The sequence below is a fragment of the Anser brachyrhynchus genome (assembly GCF_964034855.1).
Source record: "Anser brachyrhynchus genome assembly, chromosome: 18".
Lineage (NCBI taxonomy): Eukaryota > Metazoa > Chordata > Aves > Anseriformes > Anatidae > Anser > Anser brachyrhynchus.
Window position 1 is genome coordinate 815,026 of NC_137711.1, and position 18,956 is coordinate 833,981.

Below are 18,956 nucleotides of genomic sequence, written 5' to 3' on the forward strand. Positions count from 1 at the left end.
GAGAATCAGAGTACACCCTAGAGGATTCCTTCAGCACAGAATAACTACTGCACAGCCACAAGAACACTAAACGTGGGGCTGCTGCTTCATCCACGGCACAGTAACCAGTGATCTCCAAGTGAATATTAATCAAAACACGTTCATCTAGTGCTTACCAATTTTTAGCATAATCCTGCTGGGGGTTTTGAAGGATTTTTTTTTTTTTGGAGTGCTGATGGTTAAAAAGGGCTCTCTTGCCACTTATCTCTGAAAAAGCTACGTTCAACAGAGTGGACAGACTCCAATAACCGAGCATGCCAACTCACGGCAGATATTTCATCTATCAGTAGTAACTTTTGCTATCTGTAGCGTACAACCCCCAGCTAACCACCCAGTAAGCTGAGCACACAAACAGGAGATGCTCTTCAACGGGGCAGATGAGGAGCTCTATGGTGAATCCCGAGGGGTCACTCAAGCCACAAACTATTTAGCGGATGAATCAGGAAGACGACTTGACGTGGAGGAAGGACAGGTGGGTCTCGCACAAAGCAGCACAAAGTAGCCCAACACCAGGCGAAGCAGAGCAGGCTCTACCTCCTGCTACCACCCCTTGCCGGGGAGCACAGCGTCAGCAGCACTGCGGTTTCTGTTCTGCCAAAAGCACACGAGGAGAAGGAACGTCTCCTCTTGTTCCTTTGGATTTGCAGGGCCTTGCTCGCTAGTGAACGGGCCGGCCTGACCTAGCAGGCACGCTGCACAGAGCTGCGGCGCGCAGAGATCAGCGCTGCGCGTTCCTCCTGACGAGTCGCACGCCACGGTCCGCAGAGCACACAACAGGGGCAGCCAGAAAGAGAAAGAAAAGCAGACAGGCTCGGACTTGCTCTGTCAGGGGGCATGGTGTGCAGGAAATGTTTAGGGGTGTAAGGCAAGCTCAGCTTAACACTGAATAGCTGTGATTTCTTTAAACCCGGTTTTAACAGTATCTCCGGATAAACGAGGAAGGGGGGAGGCAGAGAGAGCAAACAGAAAGCAGCACTTTCCAAAAAGCAGAGTGAGAGCTGCAGGGGAGGAACGCAGCTGTCCCAGTTCGGATTGGGTTTTGCATACAGAAGATAGCAAACGAGACCGCTGAGTGGTTGACAGAGCCTTCATGAAAGGACAAGGTGCTGGTTTATCTGGCACTTGCTAGATTTGTCAGGTTGAATCACAGCATAAGCAGGTTTTGCTTTTCAGTATTCGCTGGAACTTGATGGAGAAGCCTCAGCCCTGCTGTGTGCTGCGTTCATCATGTGTTCAGGAGAAGAGATTTAGTCTGCAAGTCCTGCACACCATTGTCTCCTTCCAGCACCAAATACAACGTGTATTTTCATGTCTCAGCCCTGAGAAACAAACACAGAGGGAGCCATATGCTCATTCTTGTCCAGATCATCAAAAAACACAGTCATGTTTCATGCTGTAGGTTGTATCTTGGAGAAAGTTATTGGCTACAGAACGAGTCACCTTTCCTCTTACTGCACTCCGCAAGCATACAACCAGTAAACTCTGCTGCAATCCCTCCTTCCTGCCACCACGTTACAACACACCAGTTCAACACTGCTGAGGGAGTCCGAAGCAGTGATGTGGAGCAGCCTGCACGGCATCGGGGGCCCTGCACTTCCCACCTGAGGAGGTTATCACGTTGAGCTCTTGCCGCGTTTTGTAGGCAGCGCAGTCTGCCCAGCTATGCCCCCCTGCTGTCAAAGCCGAAACCTGCCCGAATATCCAGACCTTTAGCTACGCCAGCAATTTCATCCGGACTCTAAAAAGGCAAAACCTGCATAAGCAAGGAAGGAAGGCGGTATCAAGGTGCTGCGGCTGTTGACCAGGGAATGCTTACTCAGAAAACACAAGTGAGTTTTTCCTGCTAAGGACAGCAGATGGAGATGCAGGCACGAAACAAGAGCTTCTATGATGTCCTACTGCAGCTCTCCAGGGGCTTGCAGGAATGCAGGAAGAAGTAAAGAGGTTCTTCTGCCAAGAGAGGCAACATTTAATTAGCTTTTACCTAGCATAGAAAGAACAAAGCAACAGGTAGAGATCAAAAGCTGCTCCCTGGAAAGCAGGAGGAGTTTGAAGGTAAATATCACTTTGATCCTGCAGAACACCTGTTGTTGCTTCAGCACTGCCCTGGTGTGCAGGTGGAAGGCGCTGCAGGTACACACACACGTAAGCAGTCTGGAAAGAGGAAAAAAGGCCAGGAGATCCAGAATACGGCACCTTGCCAATATGGAAATTTAACGTGTTACATTTGTCTTCCCTGCAGAAGAGCTATCCACCAGAGGTCAATAAGAAGTCCACTATGATGCTGCAAACAAAAAGCCAGACTTCCTGGGATATATGAATTCCATCAGCATGACTCTAATTAATCCTTTTAGCGTTGCCACAGGCTAGGGAATTCTGTCTAGCTTTGGTCACAGCTAGAGAGATCAGATGCAAGTCACTGGACAGTTTCAGAAGAGTGACGGGAGCAATCTGGGGCATGGAAAGAGATTGGCAAGGAAAGATAAATGGGAAATGCATTAAAAATCTTCATACACCTGAATTGTCACTGCCAAAGGAAGGAAGAGCTGTCTATGGAGGATAGGAGAGGTAGTAAGGCAACTTGACTAAACTAAATATTCCTTGCCGCAGTCTTTTCTCACACCAGGGAGATAATGGTGTACCTGGATAGAGCAACCCAAAGAAACCATTTACATCGCTGGGGGTTTCAAATACAGGGTTCAGAAACAGATACCCAGGAGGAATTACTCAGGCAGTCGGTCCTAGCTAGGACCAGCTGACGGACTGCACCTCTGAGGGTCATCTAGTCTCCTTGTGCAACCCCACAACTCTCCGAAACGCAGCCTGTGAATCTGCCTGTCCTTTCCAAACAACATGAGTTCATACAACACAAACCAGCGAGTACCAAACCCACCCAACCTGCGGGGTTTGCTCCATTCTGAGCCCTCTCCCGTGTGGGACAGCGCCTGCATGCAGGGCCCACGGGGCCTGGGTTGTGAGAAGCAGGTGCTGCCGCTGCCTCTTGTACAGCTTGGGAGGCAGGCAGGGACTCTGTCCTACAGCTAGGGCAGCATGAAATTCACACTGTTAAAAACATACTTCTCATATTAATTTTCTATTTATCCCTGATCTGAAGGGATTCTTTTCAATGTGGCAGAGCCAACCCAGTTCTCCAGACGCTGAAGCACTGAATTAGCTGATAAGCTCTTGCTCAGTGCCAATATTTATTAAGCACATATACATTTTCTTCTCCCACACATCAACTGTTGTCGCTAAAATCTTTGCTACAGCTAGCGAGTCTGTTCTCACAGCCCCTGGCTGCTCTCCCAGTCGGTGCCAGCACTTCTCAGCTACACGAGACCTCAGAAACGCGCTGGGCAGCCAGCTCCTGAAGTCACCCCGGTGCCCTCTTCACAAGAGCCTGACCCGTTCCAGCCAGCAGCATCTCAAGTAACGCTGGCTTCTCGCCTCGCTTGGAAATGCCCTTCCCCTGCTCATAAACAACAAAATCCTGTTTGGCTTGGCAGATCGCACCCTCACCTTGGCAGACGCTGCCGGACCAAATGTTGCTGCCTCCGGTTGCGCAGGATTCCTGTCTCTGGGAAAGGAGGGCAACGCGGGGCTCCTGCCCGGGCTGACACAGGCTCCAGCGCATTACTCACGGTCTGCGCAGCGCGCACGGACACTGGAGCGAAGCCACAAGGCTCCTCTCACAAAAAGCTTTGCCTAGGGGGGCATACGACAGGCTGTGCTCCGGGGAGGGCTGCAGCCTGCAAGTCACGACGCCGGACACTGTGTCTGGCAGCAGACCTCCTGGCTCCAAGGGCAAATTTTCTTTGCAAGAGTTTAATAAACCTACAAGCAAAATAAGCCAAACTACAGGGCTCTTGAAGTGAAACATGAAACCCACAGCATGTCTGGACACAAAGAATAAACAAGAGCTGTCAAAATCAGCCCCAAATTTGAGCTTGAAACACCACAAAAAAGAAAAGCGCAGCAGGCGTTTCCCCCTCCCCCTTTTTTTTTCCCTTAGTAACTTGCATTTAATTTCACACATTAAAGGAATACGGATTCACTGCACAGCAGAGGTCTCAAAACCCGCAGAAGTTGCTGCTTCCTCCTCGCGTTGGGAAGAGCAAATGCTAAGCTTGCATTTCTGGCAACCCGCAGCAGAAGAGCTGGGAGTCAGGGCTCAGCTGCTCGCCAGCCCTCTTCAGGGCTTTCTGCACACCCCTCAGCTGGGCACTCACTTGATCAGCACTCCTCTACGTATACACGAGAGCGGTTGCAGCGACCTTCCCTTTGTATTGGAATACCTCTACATGAGGAAAAAAAATGCTTTCAAAACTGCTAGCTATTAGCTAGAGCTATTTAAGATGACCTAGCCAAACGAAGGAAAAAAAACGTTTACCACAGGGAGCCATTCTGAAGTCATCCCGTTTCACGGGGAGAATTATGTAGGTCACCAAAAAGTCTTTCATTTCTGACCTGCAGGTGCAGCAGCGTGGCACGCAGAGTGCAGAGCAAAGGGAAAAGTAACAGCAGTCACCAGCGAAGGCTGAAATCCTGACGCTCGCGGTACTCGGGTTCCAGTCACTTCAGTGGAGCGGATTTTGCTCAGATGCATCTCAGCTGAGAAGGTAAAAAAAGGGACAGCAGACTAAATACCGCAAGTTGTGACTCAGAGATAAAAAGGGAAATGAAATACGATCATTGGAGCCTGCTGGCTGCTCCCAGCCACACCTGCTTCGGCATAAAAAAAGCAAACAAAAAGCTTTCCACTCCTCCAGCACTAAAAGTCAAACTGCAACATACGCTTTAGCGCTAGGAAATTATTTGCGCCATATGTCCCCGTGTCCCGAGATTAACCATCATTTCATATTCCTTAAGCGCAGCAGCTAGCGTTGTAACGGCTTTTTATTTACGATGCCCCGTAGCCACGGCCTGATATCTCTCGCAGCACTGAACGCCCAAATAGCGGCTAAAGAATCCCAGGAGCCCTGTTTGACGGACAGGCTGACAAACTAATTGCAAAGATTTCCCCCCCCCCCCCGTACATCACAAAGCCAGATACTCTGCACCTCCAACAAAGGCTCGGAAAAGCAGCTGTCAGAAACTTCTCCGGCTGCAGCCGAGTTACGGCCAGGCTGAGAACCAGCGGCCGCGCGTCCACGAGCTCCAAGGCGGCTCCCCCAAAAGCATCAGCAAGCCCGGCACCTGCGCTCCGCGCTGCCCGGGCAGCGGCTGCCCCTCACGTTTCTGCCGTTTTCTCTTAGATCTCTCCTTTTTACTGCTTCCTACTCGTTATCGCCAATTAATATCGCGACACCTCGGCGGGGCACGGTGCCGCCCTGCGAGCGGGCCGGGGGGCAGAGGCGGCAGGGAAGGGGCTGGTCACAGCCCACCGGCACTCGGCCCCCGCCCGGGGAGCCCCCAGGCCCCGCCTGGGCACCGAGGGGGGGGACCCGAGCGGGGCCTGCCCGGGCCGAGCGGGCTCGGCGGGGCCCGGGGGGCGCTCCGGGGGTTGCTCCGGGGCTAGGGGGGGTGGGGGGGGGGGCGGGTCCGTGAGGCTGGGGGGGAGCGGGGCGGGAGGGGAGACAAAGAGCGGGGGTACGGAGCGGAGCACCGGGCGGCGGCGTGCCCCGTGCCCCCTGCCTCCTCCCAGGGGGGCCAGCACCGGGCCCGGCCGCGCCCCGGCCCCGCCGCCCCCAGCCCCGGTTGGTCCCGGCAGAGCCGAGCCCGGGGAAGCTGCCCCGGGGAGGGAAGGCAGCGGAGGGCACGGACCCGGCGCGTGTCCGCGTGTCGGGGCGGGGACACCGGCACCGTCCCCCGGGGATCACCGGGACCCCCCCGTCCCGTCCCGTCCCGCCCCGCCCCGCCCCGCCGGGTCCCGTCCCGCACCCACCGGGTCCTGCGTGGGGGCCCCCGACCGCCTCCTGCCGCCCCGGCCCGGCGGGGTGTGCCCGCCCCGCCCCGGTGGGGGCCCGCCCGGTGCCGGCCCCGCCCGCTGAAGGGCTCCGGGGAACGGCGAACCCCTCCCCGCCCCCCTCCTCCCGGTGCCGTTACCTGCGGCGGGGCCGGGCCCGGAGGAGGGGGCGGCGGCGGCGGGCTGAGGTGGTGCGGCCCGCGCCCCCCCCCTCCCCGCTCCGCAGTGGTGCGGCCCGAGACACCCCCCCCGCCCGGGGGTGCAGTGGTGCGGCCCGCAGCGGTCACGTGACCGGGTGTTGACGCGTCGCCTGGCAACGGGAAGATGGCGGATCCGGCGGCGGTGAGTGAGGGCCCGGCCTGCTCCCGCCGCGGGGCTCGGCCTGACGGCGGCGGGGGGCGCCCGGTGACCCACGCCCGGCGACCCACGCCCGGCTCCCGGCCCCGCCGGGCCGGTTCCGGGAAGGTGAAGTGCCCGTGCGCGTTCCCTGCGGGCCGCTGTCTGCCCGGAGGCGTTGTCGGTGGGAAGAAGTCAGCCGTCGGTTACCGCGGGCCGGTTCCGCACCCAGAACAGGCCGCTGGAAAGCCAATTTCGTGGCCTTGTCTGGGCTTCTCGCGCGGCTCTTGGCGTTTTTTGCCGTAGGCAAATTAGAAAGGAAGTTCTCCACGTGCTGCAGGTGTGCCCGCGTGCGCTTATTTATTTTTTATTTTTTTAGGTCTGTTAGTGATAACAAACTGCAGACATCTTCTGGGTGCTGCACGAAGTTTGGATTTGACAGCGGGTGATAAGGGATAAAACAGGGTCTCTTTTTAAAGAAAGAAAGAAGTGAATAGTTTGGCCCCGCGTTCTTTAATGAATCCCTTAGGGAACTTTTTTTCTTTAGGCCTGACTTATAAATGCTTGAAGCTTTAAAGTGGCGTGGAGGATTTTTATGAGGATCTTTGCTATCTTAACACTGGCTTGGTGAACTTTTTTGCAAATGAGGTTAAACTTACAAATGAAACTTGTGTGTGCTGTGACAGAAATCAGTCCTTAGAGTACCGTACTGTTAACATTAAATGAAGCATGCCACCTGTTATCGCTCCGTTATTCTGCTTTTTGCCTGTGTTGTGTGCTAGACAACAGAGGCAGAGAATGGGAATGGCAATGAAGAGGACGCAATCTTATTCACAGAACGCATGGCCACTATTTGTACGATCAAGCTCTCCTGTTCCAGAAGCAGTTTTACTGATGCAACTGCAAAATCAGAACTACAAGAGAGGGAAGTGACCTGGTCCAACGTGAAGTATACAAAAGCTCTGACAAAACTGGAGAGGTTCCGTTGCTGTGTTATATCTTTGTACAGTTTCTTTTGTCAGGAATGGCACAGGTTTGCCAGCGTATCCGTGGGCTGACTTTACAACAAGGCTTTTTTGTTGATTCTTTGCCTGTATCGTTCATATCTCATAATGACAAAAATGAGCAGATTTTTAGGTGCAGATAGAGTGAAAAGCTGATTCTAGTGGTGTATTTCATGTCCTAGGAAAAATCTCCTGAGGCTTTCTCTGCCAAAGTGGAGTTTGATGGTAGCCCTCCTGAACTGGGAGAGATGGAGCAGCCCGCAGCTGAGACAGACAGCCCTTCCCGTGCGTCTCCAGGAGCTCCTATGCAGGCACCTGCGTTTTCAGTGGAGATGAGCAGCTGCACAGAGCCAGGTACAATTCAGTTCCTTAGTAATGTTACAATACTTGATGCTATCTAACAAGCACAGTATCTAGCTTTCTCCCTTTCTTATCATTGTGAATGTAGCCTTAGGCACAGTGCTATAAAATGTGTTTTTTTTTTCTTTTTTTCAGAATCTGTCTTTGAGCAATTAGGTCAGCTTGCTAATAAGCATGGTGGCCAAAGGCAGGAACAGGAAGGCCAGCAGCCTGGAACTGAGGAAAATGAAATAAGTGGAAGAAATGAGGAAACAGCAGAAGAAACACAACTGGTTGTCTTGGATCCAGAACACGTGAGAAGTCTCTAGAGCTTGCCATTCGTTACTGCAGGCTTGTTATTTGTGTTCATAGCTATTTAAAACATGAGGCAAACTGTAGGCAGTGGCTTAGCTGTATGCTAATACTACCTTCTTATAAACAGCTTTTGCAAAACTGCTAACTCCTCAATATTAAACTCAAAGTTGTAGTTTCAAAAGTGAGCAACGTAGTGGGCATATCTGATATTATTTACTCCTGAAAGAGAAGTACTTGCAACAAGAGTGAGTAGAGGGGTTCTCGGGTGTAGCTCTCCTGATGTTTCTGATTTTTAAATATTCTCAGCAGTCGTCTTCTGATTTCAAGAAACACCCGCAGTAAAACTCCTTCTGCAGTGAGTGTAGCTAGAATGGGAATGCAAGCCACCATGGGAGAGAATACCATGTTTAAGCAATAGTGGGAGTAGTACTAAGATTCCTTCATAAATTATTTACATGAGTGTGTTAAAATTATCAACGTCATACTTTTTTACAGCCTCTGATGAGAAGATTCCAGGCTGCCCTAAAGAATTACCTTATTAAGCAGATGGAAAAAGTGAATCTAGAGCTTCGGGAACTGGTACATAGCACTCTTTCTTTGCCTTCTCGCTGCATCCCATCCCTGTCCAAGCTGAAGTGAGATAACCAACTTCCTCTTGTGTTTGCAGAGGACAGCAACGAAGAAGAGCAAAGTACAGAGAGAAGAGCTTGGGGTGATTCTTTACGGAGTGCAGCAGCAGCTGGCCCACCTGCAGATGGAACTGGAGAAGAGCCATGAGCATCATTCTCAGACAGCCACAGCACGTTTGCAGCTAGAAGAGGAGCTGAAGGGCCTCAGGCTGACTTACAAGAAAGTGTGTCAGAATACAGATGATGAACGCAAGAAAGGTGACTGAGGCAGTCCTTGTAATATTGCCCTAATTCTAGCCCTATATGAAGAAACGAATTTGAATACAAGCCAAGCACTAGATTTTAGAGTATGGTAAATTTCACAGGGATTGATGCACCCACTGAGAAATTTTATAGAGATGTCTGGTTGCCATACAATTTATGTTGCTATGTTCTACTGCTGAGAAGGACTTCAGGGCTGAAACTAGAACTCCTCCTGGCGGGTAGGCTGTTCTGTGATTTAGCAGAAGGAAAATGCCCATCATTTGGTGTCTGTGTCTCTGTAAGAGTGTGCTTAAAATGCAAAGATGGTAGGCATTTAGGAGCATCTATGAGCATGAGAGCACCATCCATGTGGCAGCCTATTCCAGTCAAATAAATGGACTTAATTCAGTTTTTCTTTGTTGCAGGCATTTGGATAGGTTACAGTAAACTATTTCAATGGTGAGGATCGTGAAGAATTAAAATAGATAGCCTAGATTTTTTTGCAGTTTATTTTAAAAATAAAAAAATCAAAGAAGCATTCAACAGTCTGAGAAAGAGACAGTTCTGTTTTGCGGCAGAGGAATGGGTTCACAGCCTCCTGAAGCCCTTCCTTTGATTTCCTGGGGTTCTATTTGCTGAGAACTGAGGAACCACTTACCAAGACTTTTAAATTCGCCTATGGAGCTGTAATCCATAGCTGATGTCAATTCTCACTTGAGGGAGGGCTAATTTAGCCGGTGGGCATCTGGATTTTGCTTGGATGCTTCTGTGTTTCCTTCCCTTTTATCTCTGCTTGACGTGTGTCCTACAGACATACTTTTTGGTAAATATTCTTTCTCCTGCCACCCCAGTTTCTGCAATGCAGACCCAAGTGGAAAACTTGGCCTTGCACCTCTTCTACATGCAGAATATGGATGAGGATATGTATCGTAATATCTTACTGACGAAACAATCAGCAAAGAAGGCTGAGGCACAGAAGGTCCAGGCTGAGGTGGAAAAGAAAAAACAGGTATCGATTAAAATCGTCTGCCTTTAAATAAATAAAGACAGGTGGCAGTGGTGAGTCTTGGAGGAGGTGCTGCCTTCTTAGAAGAAAGGCTATAATGGCAGACTTAGGGAAGGTGTGTGGGGATTTTTTCCCAAATAATTGGAAGGGAAAAAAACAAACAAACAAAAACAACAACAAGGCAGTCCCCTCTAAAAATGAGGGGAAAAAACACTACCAAGGTAGTGGCATGTACTGCCGAAGTGTTTTTTTTTTTTTTTTTTTGTCAAGCCTTTGAATAGTAAATCGCTCTTCATGCAAGCAAAGGGAGGTGAAAGCAGAAAGATATTTAGTGAAGAATTATCTTATGTTCAAGTTTCAAGAATTATTCTGAGTCACGAGTTTCACAATGAAGAGCAAACTTTGAAAATGAAATGAATCTGTTTGTGTGCTGGAGCTCCCTCTGCTGCCTTCCATTTGCAGCAGGATGCAGACATTGCTTACGATTCTGCATTAAAAAATAAACATTTGAAGTAGAATGGATTTAGGTGTTTTTTAACAAAGCATTTTAAAGCATAAATTATTAAGATTCCCAGCTATTGCAGAGGTGTTGCAATATAATATATACTGACAGGAATGAATGCTAATTCAGATCTAAAGTATCAATTTACTAATGTGAATGGAATAATAATTAAAAAAAAATCAGTAAAGGAGGACTCGTTCTTCTATAAATTGCTTCTGCTGCATTTATGACAGTCATTCATACTTGAATGGAAAAGGTTCACTAAAGGTTCTAATCCAGTTGCTAATTTAATCCTGTTTCTAGCCTATGTTATGTTATTCTTGTTGAACGTAGTTGATTAAGACCAAGATCGTATTACTCCGGAACTGTTTTGATTCTGACTCTTTAGGATCTCCTAGTGGACCGCTTGACAAGAAAAGCTTATGAACTACAAGAACAGATTGCTTTGTTTGAAGCTCAGTTTGTGGCCCAGGCAGAGGACACAAAAGTAACTCGACAAGCAGTAAATGAGGTAGGAAGTGCTTTTTTTTTTTTGCTTCTGGTTAATATTTCCCTCTGGAGAGACTGCCCCTGTTGGCTTATGCTCACGTGATACGTACAGTGTGGGCCAGAGTTTTATAGTTTGTTCCTGTTTGCTGGCACGAAGACTTTTTTTTCCCTTTGTCCTTAAGAGTTGTCTGTAAATCACTTCCTCCTCCACTTTCTCAGCATTTTTTTTTTTTCTTGGAGAACTATAACTTTTCTGTGCTCTGGTGTGACAATAAACCAGACATATAAATTGAAGCTGTTCCTGCCCAGCATATTGTGTACAGAAAAAAGCATTGCATTGTAATGTGAATTTGGTTTTGCAGCTTGTTACAGGGTTAGCCTGTTCACAAATTCTCTCTTCCCTAGGCTTGTATGGAGGTACAGGCTATTAACGTGGAGAAGAAGCGATTGATGAACCACTGGACTAATAGCTTGGCTGGAATGAAGCAAAGAGATGAGGTCTATATTGCCACACAAGAGTTGCTGAGGTATGGCATTTGAGAACCATCCCAGGAAAGACCTCAAATAATTTGGGTAGGAGAGATTCTAACAGGGACAGTATGTCTTCTGACAAGTTTGTTACTGTATGTGCAGAATATGTTAGAAAAAGTCTGCGGCTCTGAAGCACATAATATGTTTAATGGCTAAGAAGTACACTTCTTTGTTACTATTTTTTACCCCACAACACAACTGTCACTTGAAGTAGTTTTTCTTTTTAAAAGCTGCTTAAAATTTCTTCTGTTTGTATTTTATTCCTTCAAAAAGTTACTTCACTTTTGCACTATCTCACGGTCCAAAGACATAGACATCAAGAAGGATTTATGTATCACTTTTGGTTAGGATTTTGTGATGCCTTTAGTAGTTTTCAGGAAAGCCATCCTATTGTTGCCAAATGAAGGTTTTATTTAGCTTGGAGTCTTAGAACTTGACTTATTCTCTGAGACCAAACAATATATTTTAAATGTTGTCATCCACCAGGAAAAGAATGGGAAAGAGTGGCAGGGGAGGAAATGAAAGAAGAAAATAATTTTCCTACATATATTTCCTTTTAAATCTTAGTATCTCCATCCATCTTTTGATAACTCTGCACTATCACAGTAGAATAGCCTTTATAAAGATCTTCCTTCTCTGTTCATTTGTTGCTGCAATAGCATGTTTGAAAAGAGCAATATTAGATGACTGTTCAGCACGTGAATCAATCCACATGATGATTTTCCATCCTCTTTGCCTCTTCAGCAAGCACAGACATGACCTCAGGACCCTAGAAACAGACATAGATATCTGCAGAAAGTCAATCAGGAAGGAGGAGGAGAAGAATGAGATGCTTGTCACCATCCTGAGCCGTTCACAGAATGATACCAACACAACAAAGAAACTGATTGCACGGTGTGTTTCAAAGCAGGAGGCCTTGAAGATAGAAACTAGCACCTATTCTCGCGTTCTCCATGAGACAGAGCAGACCATCAGTAGGATCAAGATGGTGAGAAGAGTCACTTGGAAGAAGAAACCTTTTGAACTGTACATAAGTATTTAATACCCTTCCCCAAACAGTTGTAGTGATTCTCTCCTGAGCCTTCCCTATCCTTTTAGGATCAAGCTGCTTGTCTGAACGAGTTGTTATCCATCAGTAAGGATATAGAGAAAGGAACTGAAACCAAAGAGCAGATGGAGAGTGAGATCATGGCAAAGCTTCAGGAACAGATGATGTCCAGCAAAGCAGAAAAGCAAACCTCACAGCTGGTTGCAAAACTTCATCAGAGAAAAATGGATCTGGTATGGTATCTTGTCCGTTTGGGAGGGCAGGGGAAGGAAACAGGTTGCAGTCATGGCCTAGCGTAGTGTTTGTCAAGTGTGTTCTGTCAGTGTCTTTTTGCTTCTCATCTTTAGCTCTGCAATTGAAGCTCTGCTGGGTTTTGATTCCATTTTAGCTCGTCCAGTGATCTCTTTGCAGGATGTTGGTGTATGCAAAGGAGTTTGTCAGAAAAGCCTGGCACGTAACATACCATTCTTTCTTTACTTAAAGAAAGAAAGAAAACAGGGCAGAATGATGAATCCTTGGAATATTTACTATAACGTGTTACAAGTTCTTACATCTTTGAAGAAAATAGTGCACATGTGGTACTTCTCTTTTGCCTATTAAAGGCACGTGATACATGTATACTCTCAGCTTCTAAATAAGGCTTCCAGTCTAAGGAACAGTCAAAACAGACTCGTGGTTCTTTATGGCTTAATAAGTTGCTCAAGTTTTGCTCTCTTTGGGAGTGTGAACAGATAAGAAAACTAGAAGATTCAGCACAGTATTTATCACACTGAGTTGTGTGGGCTGGCACTAATGCTTCATGCTCACACCTCTGCACAGGTGTTTTTAAATCAGGTGCATTTCTTAAGTGCCTGGAAGACTGCAAGGGTTGGTTTCCATTGTGAGAAAAGAGTGATGTATTACAGGGTTTTGGAATTTTTAGGCTTCTTAATACTTTCCAACAACCTTATGACAGGGGTAACTATTGCTATCCCCTGCCAGTAGATGGGGAAACAAAGGCACTGCGATGGTATGTAGATTTCTTACAGCTTGTAACACAGACCAGGGGGTAGAATCTGAAGTCCTTGATTCCTGTTCTTTGGTAAGTGGGCATTACAAAACAGTGTCACCAGCAGTAACTCGTTGGCATGCCTTCTGTCTGTCTGTTATTAGGAACTGCATTTTTCCAAGGTTGAGAATGACATGACCCAGGTTATTATGAATACAACACACACTAACTGCAGGCTGACAATTCTTCAAAAAACGCTTTGTGAGCTGAACAAGGAAATAAAAAATATCCATGATCTGATCAGTCGTAGTGAAAGTGAGATTGCAAAGTGCAGTCTTCTGATTGAGAACAAGCAAGGGGCCATCAGGCAGTACAACAAGAAGTTGGAGGTGCTTCTTTCTCAGCAGGGGGTATGTACTTTTGCATTTCCGTCCCAAATTTGATTTTAATGTTTGTGGTGGCCACAGATGTTTTTGATAATTGTAATTGCATAAGTGTCAGTTAAAACTTTCAGGTATCCGTATGGTGATTGAAAAGCTGCTCTAGTTAATGTAACTGTTTATATTTGTCAAGCAGTTCTTAATGCATGCAAAGAGGAGCTGGCACAGGGAACTGCTGCAAAATGAGGGTGTGCCTAATGCAGAAGTCTGCAGGGAGTTGTCTGTACCTGATGAAAATATCAAATGACATCAGTACTCTGGGAGTAAATAGGATAACATTATAAGATCTAGAAAGACTGACAAGGGGAGAATAGAACAGGCTGAGTGACTCAATCTTGCCCTCATCCAGGGGCAAGAATTAGGACCATTGGAAATTGAGGTCAACAGGCTGACCAAGCAGATAGAAGAACGTAATTCTGAGGTATTGACGCTACAGAAGTACTGGCTCAATCTGCAGAAAGAGCTGGTCAAGCTAACCCATGAACAGGAGGATCAAATAACCTCCTTGGATATGTTAAAGAAACAGATCACAATAATGCAGCAGAAGAAAGTGCGCACTGAAAGTAAGTCATTCCCTAACTCTTTTTTTTAAAACATTCGTCCATGAATGGAGGAAAAAAAAGGGGAGCAAAGGCTTACAGACGGGTTATGTTAATTCTTCACCAAAGAATGCCCTCCGTGTTTGATACACGTGTAAGCAAGAATGCATACGGCCCCAGTACTACACTCTGGGACTAAGAGCCAGGCACCTTCTGCCGTTTTGTTGGTCATTATGTCCTATCATGATCGATCCTGCTGTCTTAACTGACACAATTGACCCTAAGTGATCTTGTCATCTGTTACATGCCTTTAAATAAGTTTGCAAATAGTGGGTAGGCAAATATTCCCACCAATGACAGCAGTTCCCGTGGCCAAAACCAACTCTTTTTCATAGTGGTAGTCTCTTTCAAAACCTTTATCTGGTTTTTGGGCTTTGTGGAAAAATGTTTTGGCTGGGTTTGTGGGACACAGGTGGCTACATGTGCAATGTTATCTGGTTTCAGCAGTTCGGTATAACTTGGTTGTATTCAACCCAGTGCTCTTGGGAATTTAAAATCTTTCTTTTTTTTCTGATCACCTGTAGATGAAATTCAGCAGGAAATAAAAGAGCAGAAAGATATCGAACGTCACATGAAGAGCATGTCAAATGACTTGATAAAGCTGAATGTGTTGATCAACAAGAATAACAGCAGCTTCACGGAGCTGCAATATGGCAACATCATCACAGAGAATGAGTTCATACGCTCTCTCAAGGTACAGAGGCTCAACTTCTCATTTCTAGGTCACAGACTCCCAGGCTATTCCGTGACTGGGCTTTTGAGAGATCTGTACAGCAGGTAGCCCAGAAGAAAATAGCTGTGTAGTATAAAACAGTATGGCCAAATGGAAATTCTGTAGTTATTCACACACACAAATTGTGCATTTCTTCATGGCTTAATGACTTTTATTACACAGCAGAAACAGGTCAGGTAGGCCATTTGTGGGGTATAAGAGAATGACAACCGAAAAGGATGTGTAGATCAGAGGCGAACAGCGATGCTGTAAATCTTTCTCAGTCTGACAACTTTGCATTGTTTTATGCTTCCCAAATCTAGGCAGCAGAAAAAGAATCAATTGAGATGCAGGAGAAGCACAGCCGATTGACTGAGGAGAAGGAAAGACTCTTAAACAGCCTGGTGGAAGCAGAGTAGGTACCAGAGTGATTCTTGCTTTATGCCACAGTCTTAGAACTTTTGTGTATATATACCCATGTTACCTTTTTTCTCCACTCACCAAACTTAGCCAGCACCAGCAAATGCACTTCTGTCCTTCTTGGAGAAGATTAAAGGAGTTTAATAAATTTTTGGAATGCAGAAACTGAAAAGTGGCTTAGCTAACTCTGGAACCAGCAAGAGACAAGATAATACTGGTTTTAATGATTCCAGCATACCTATTTGTGCTGAATGTCACCAAGATCTGTATGGGAAGACTGCGTGTGCTATCTCCCCTGCCAGTAACCCAAAGCAAGCGTGCTGTACTGGGCAACTAATTGAGTCCCATCAGTCTAGGCTTGCTTGCTTTTAGTCGTCATGCCATTTCCTAAATTGTGGAGCTTCCCATATGACTTCATGCTGTTCTGTTGCTGCCTCTTTACATGTCCTGTATGCAAACTTTTAGTTTCTGTCAAACCATTCAGTTCTGTGTTCAGAATCAGCCTCAGGAGAGTGGTGCCATTGACACACAAAGAGAATGTTCTCTGTTTACGAAGGCACTCTTTTCCTTTTCTGTCATTGAAGGCATCAAATCATGCTATGGGAGAAAAAGATCCAGCTGACAAAAGAGATGCGTTCAGCAGTGGATTCTGAGACAGGACAAGGTGAAATCCGAGCCATGAGAGCAGAGATTCACAGAATGCAAGTAAGTCACTGCGAAAGAGGACTGAAGAGGGGAAACTGCACGCAATGTATTTACCTTTGGAGTTGCTGAAACGTAAAGCAGGAGATGAGAAACAGGATGGAGAAGTAGCATCTTCAAGGCCATAACAGTACTAGAAATTGTGTCACCCTGCAGCTAGATTGAATTAAATATGTTCAGCATGTATGCACTTCATGCATTTCTTATGCAAGCTACGTAATATGCTGCAGCATATTAAGATACACCTGAGGATTTTTTTTAAATCTAATATGTCTACCACCTTATTTTGTGACCCCAATTTGTAAGGAAATAAATATGGATTACTAAATACTGCAACATCTTAATCACTGGCTATAGAAGTATTCTATCTTCTGGCAAAGCAGCTCTTCACTCTCGTTCTCAGGATATTTCTGCTTTTCTGCTTTTGCTATTGTTAATGAGCTCCAGTGAAACATTTTGAGGATTACTTTAGACAAGTTGATACAGAGTTGATGACTAATCCTGTCCTCTGCCTTCCAGATCCACATAGGGCAAACTACGTTTGGATTTAGAACAAATTTGGCAGCCAAAGGGTCACGCGTCACACACATCTGATTTATGTTGATGGGATGTGCCACACAGAAGACTTCAATTAGGGGCCATTTGTAACCATTTGTTATTTTCAAACTGTATTTTATTTTGACGAACGGCAGGTCCGCTATGGCCAGCTGATGAAGCAGCAGGAGAAGATGATTCGTGATATGGAGGCATCTGTTTCTCGTAGAGAGGCCATAGCAATTCGTGGAGAAGGTCAGAACAAAACAGATAAGAAACATATCACCAAGAGTGATTTCCACCGCAAGAAACAGGAGCTGAGAAAGAAGATCACTGAAACCCAGAAGGTGAGCAAGTAAAGCAGGGCTGTGAGAGTTGCCGTGGCCATCATTTGCCTTGTAAATAGCACTAGTGTGCGCTTAGCACAGATGCACGGGATGTCAATATGCAGACCCTGCACTGTGTAGGTATGGCACTGCACAGTGGGCAGGCTTTGGAAACCATTAAAAAGCAAAAAATAGTTCTGGGAAGATAGCCCACGTGCTGGCAGGGCAGCATGAGAAGCAGGAAAGTCCTTCACTCAGTGTAAGTGCTGCTCAGCAACAGCTAAAACATTGTTATGTTATCAACGTTATTTTCATCCTAAATCCAAAACATAGCACCATACCAGCTACAATAAAGAAAAATAACACTATCCCAGCCAAAACTAGGACACTGGGAATGCAGCTGAACAAAACAGACAGAATCTCACATTTCCTTCTCTTCCATTTACTAGAATGCTCAAGACTGTAACAAAATTGTCCTGGAGCTGGAAAGCACCCAAGCATCCCTTAGTGCCACCTTCTTGGAAAAGCAACAAGAAATGTGCACGCTGCAGACTGAGTCTGACAGCCTTGATTCAGATACAGAATATCTTCGGAACAAGAAACGATGGGTGAGTACGTCCAATTCCTTGCAGCGTGCAAGTGAATTAGAACCTGCTACTTTCTCCTCTTGCCAGCTCCCTTGTCTCACTACTATCTTGAACTGGGAACACTTGGCATGTGATGGTAGCAGCAGTTCGAGTTAACTGAGCACATTTTGATGGCATCAAGTGGATTGATGCTGCAGTTTCATTCTTAGTGAGGCAGCATTCACCTGGAAACATCAGCCTGCAGGATCTTCCTTGGAAACACCACGAAGCAACTGTCCTCTGTAAGGACCAGCTGGCTGTTGTGAGGACATTACAAATTTGAGAGCCAGCTCAAGGTCTTCAGTAACCTCCTATGAAATTTTAAATTTTAATTTTAAAATTTCTCTATTTTTCTAAATTCTAACTTTCTAAATTTTTAAATTTTCTCTAATTTATGGAATTCTGTGACATAACTGTGTGTCTATGACACTCTAAAGGAGGATGCTGTTATAATGGAACTTCATCGAACTCTTTCTTAAGAAGCCCTTCTTTTTCAAAATATGGTTACAGTACCTCCGTGACATGAACGGTGTTGTTTCTTTAGTTCTTCTCTGTATGCAATCTGCTATCAGAGTAACTTCCGTTACTGCTTTTCTCAGAACCTTTTGGAGCTTGTGGCCTATCAGACGCGCCAGAAGCAGCTGCAGGCAGTGAAGGAGGGGAAGTACACACCCCTGTGCAGCACTGAACAAGCCTGGAGAAAGGAGCAGCAGAAGCTGCAGGAGCGGCTTCGTACTATTAGTGGCATTGTCCACCAGGTCCAGCAAGAACAGCCTCAGTACCACAGGGCTCTCCAGTGGCTCCGCCAGTGTTTGGAATCCAGGCTCGGTTCCCAGGAAGCGTGTTAGAGACATAGGAAACCACCTGTGAATAAATATAACCAACTGCTCTCCCTCTTCTAGCAGCGGCATTTGTAAATAAATTGAATAAACATGCATAAGGTATAAATCTGCCTTAAATATTCACTAAAGGAGTAGCACCGCGTGTAGTATCCATGCAGCAGAGACTCTTGCAACACCTTTCTCTGTTTCACTTCCTTGTACTCGCTGTGGACCCGTCAGTTCCCGAGACGGGCAGGAGGGGAGCAGCGGCCTCCTCCCCTCCGTCGCCCCCCGCGCAGCCCCGGCCCCGCCGCTCGGAGCCGCGCTGCCCGCCGGAGGCTCCGGGGGAGGCAGCGGAGGCCGGAAGGGGCCCGGCCCGAGCCGGCCGGGGCGGTGCTGCCT

At 46.8% G+C, this 18,956-nt stretch overlaps 2 protein-coding genes across 16 annotated transcripts in view; one reads left to right on the forward strand and one right to left on the reverse strand.

The window, feature by feature from the left end:
• The window catches only part of TBC1D16 (TBC1 domain family member 16), a 31,894-nt gene extending 25,699 nt beyond the window's left edge, over positions 1–6,195 (reverse strand). For 3 of the 14 annotated variants that reach the window (XM_080560988.1, XM_080560987.1, XM_080560989.1), the window contains exons 1-2: positions 5,924–6,041; positions 4,507–4,650 (exon numbers count right to left, since the gene is read on the reverse strand). The gene's annotated coding sequence lies outside the window, so the exon portion shown is untranslated. Of the gene's footprint in view, positions 1–3,558; positions 3,874–4,429; positions 4,651–5,099; positions 5,562–5,802; positions 5,825–5,923; positions 6,042–6,084 lie in introns of those variants that run through there. The other 11 variants (XM_080560990.1, XM_080560991.1, XM_080560995.1 and 8 more) reach the window with 10 other exon arrangements.
• Positions 6,182–18,876, forward strand: CCDC40 (coiled-coil domain 40 molecular ruler complex subunit). Of its 2 annotated transcripts, none has more exons than XM_080560982.1 (18): positions 6,182–6,286; positions 7,467–7,638; positions 7,780–7,937; positions 8,434–8,517; positions 8,606–8,825; positions 9,662–9,819; positions 10,707–10,829; positions 11,213–11,334; positions 12,083–12,326; positions 12,437–12,619; positions 13,539–13,784; positions 14,164–14,377; positions 14,938–15,107; positions 15,449–15,540; positions 16,130–16,250; positions 16,940–17,128; positions 17,557–17,715; positions 18,333–18,876. In XM_080560982.1, exons 1-18 carry the CDS (start codon positions 6,269–6,271, stop codon positions 18,579–18,581), a joined length of 2,922 nt encoding a protein of 973 aa, XP_080417108.1. In that variant the 5' UTR covers positions 6,182–6,268; the 3' UTR covers positions 18,582–18,876. The 2 variants fall into 2 exon arrangements, with proteins under 2 accessions (XP_080417108.1, XP_080417109.1); XM_080560983.1 differs by having other exon boundaries at positions 6,270–6,620.
• The last annotated feature ends 80 nt before the right edge of the window (positions 18,877–18,956 follow it).

Bases quoted from the DNA above. Each gene is read 5' to 3' on its own strand.
- CCDC40 (XM_080560982.1), top strand. The intron at 10,830-11,212 runs GTAGGAAGTGCT...TCTCTTCCCTAG, and splicing joins CTCGACAAGCAGTAAATGAG to GCTTGTATGGAGGTACAGGC. The intron at 11,335-12,082 runs GTATGGCATTTG...TTGCCTCTTCAG, and splicing joins GCCACACAAGAGTTGCTGAG to CAAGCACAGACATGACCTCA.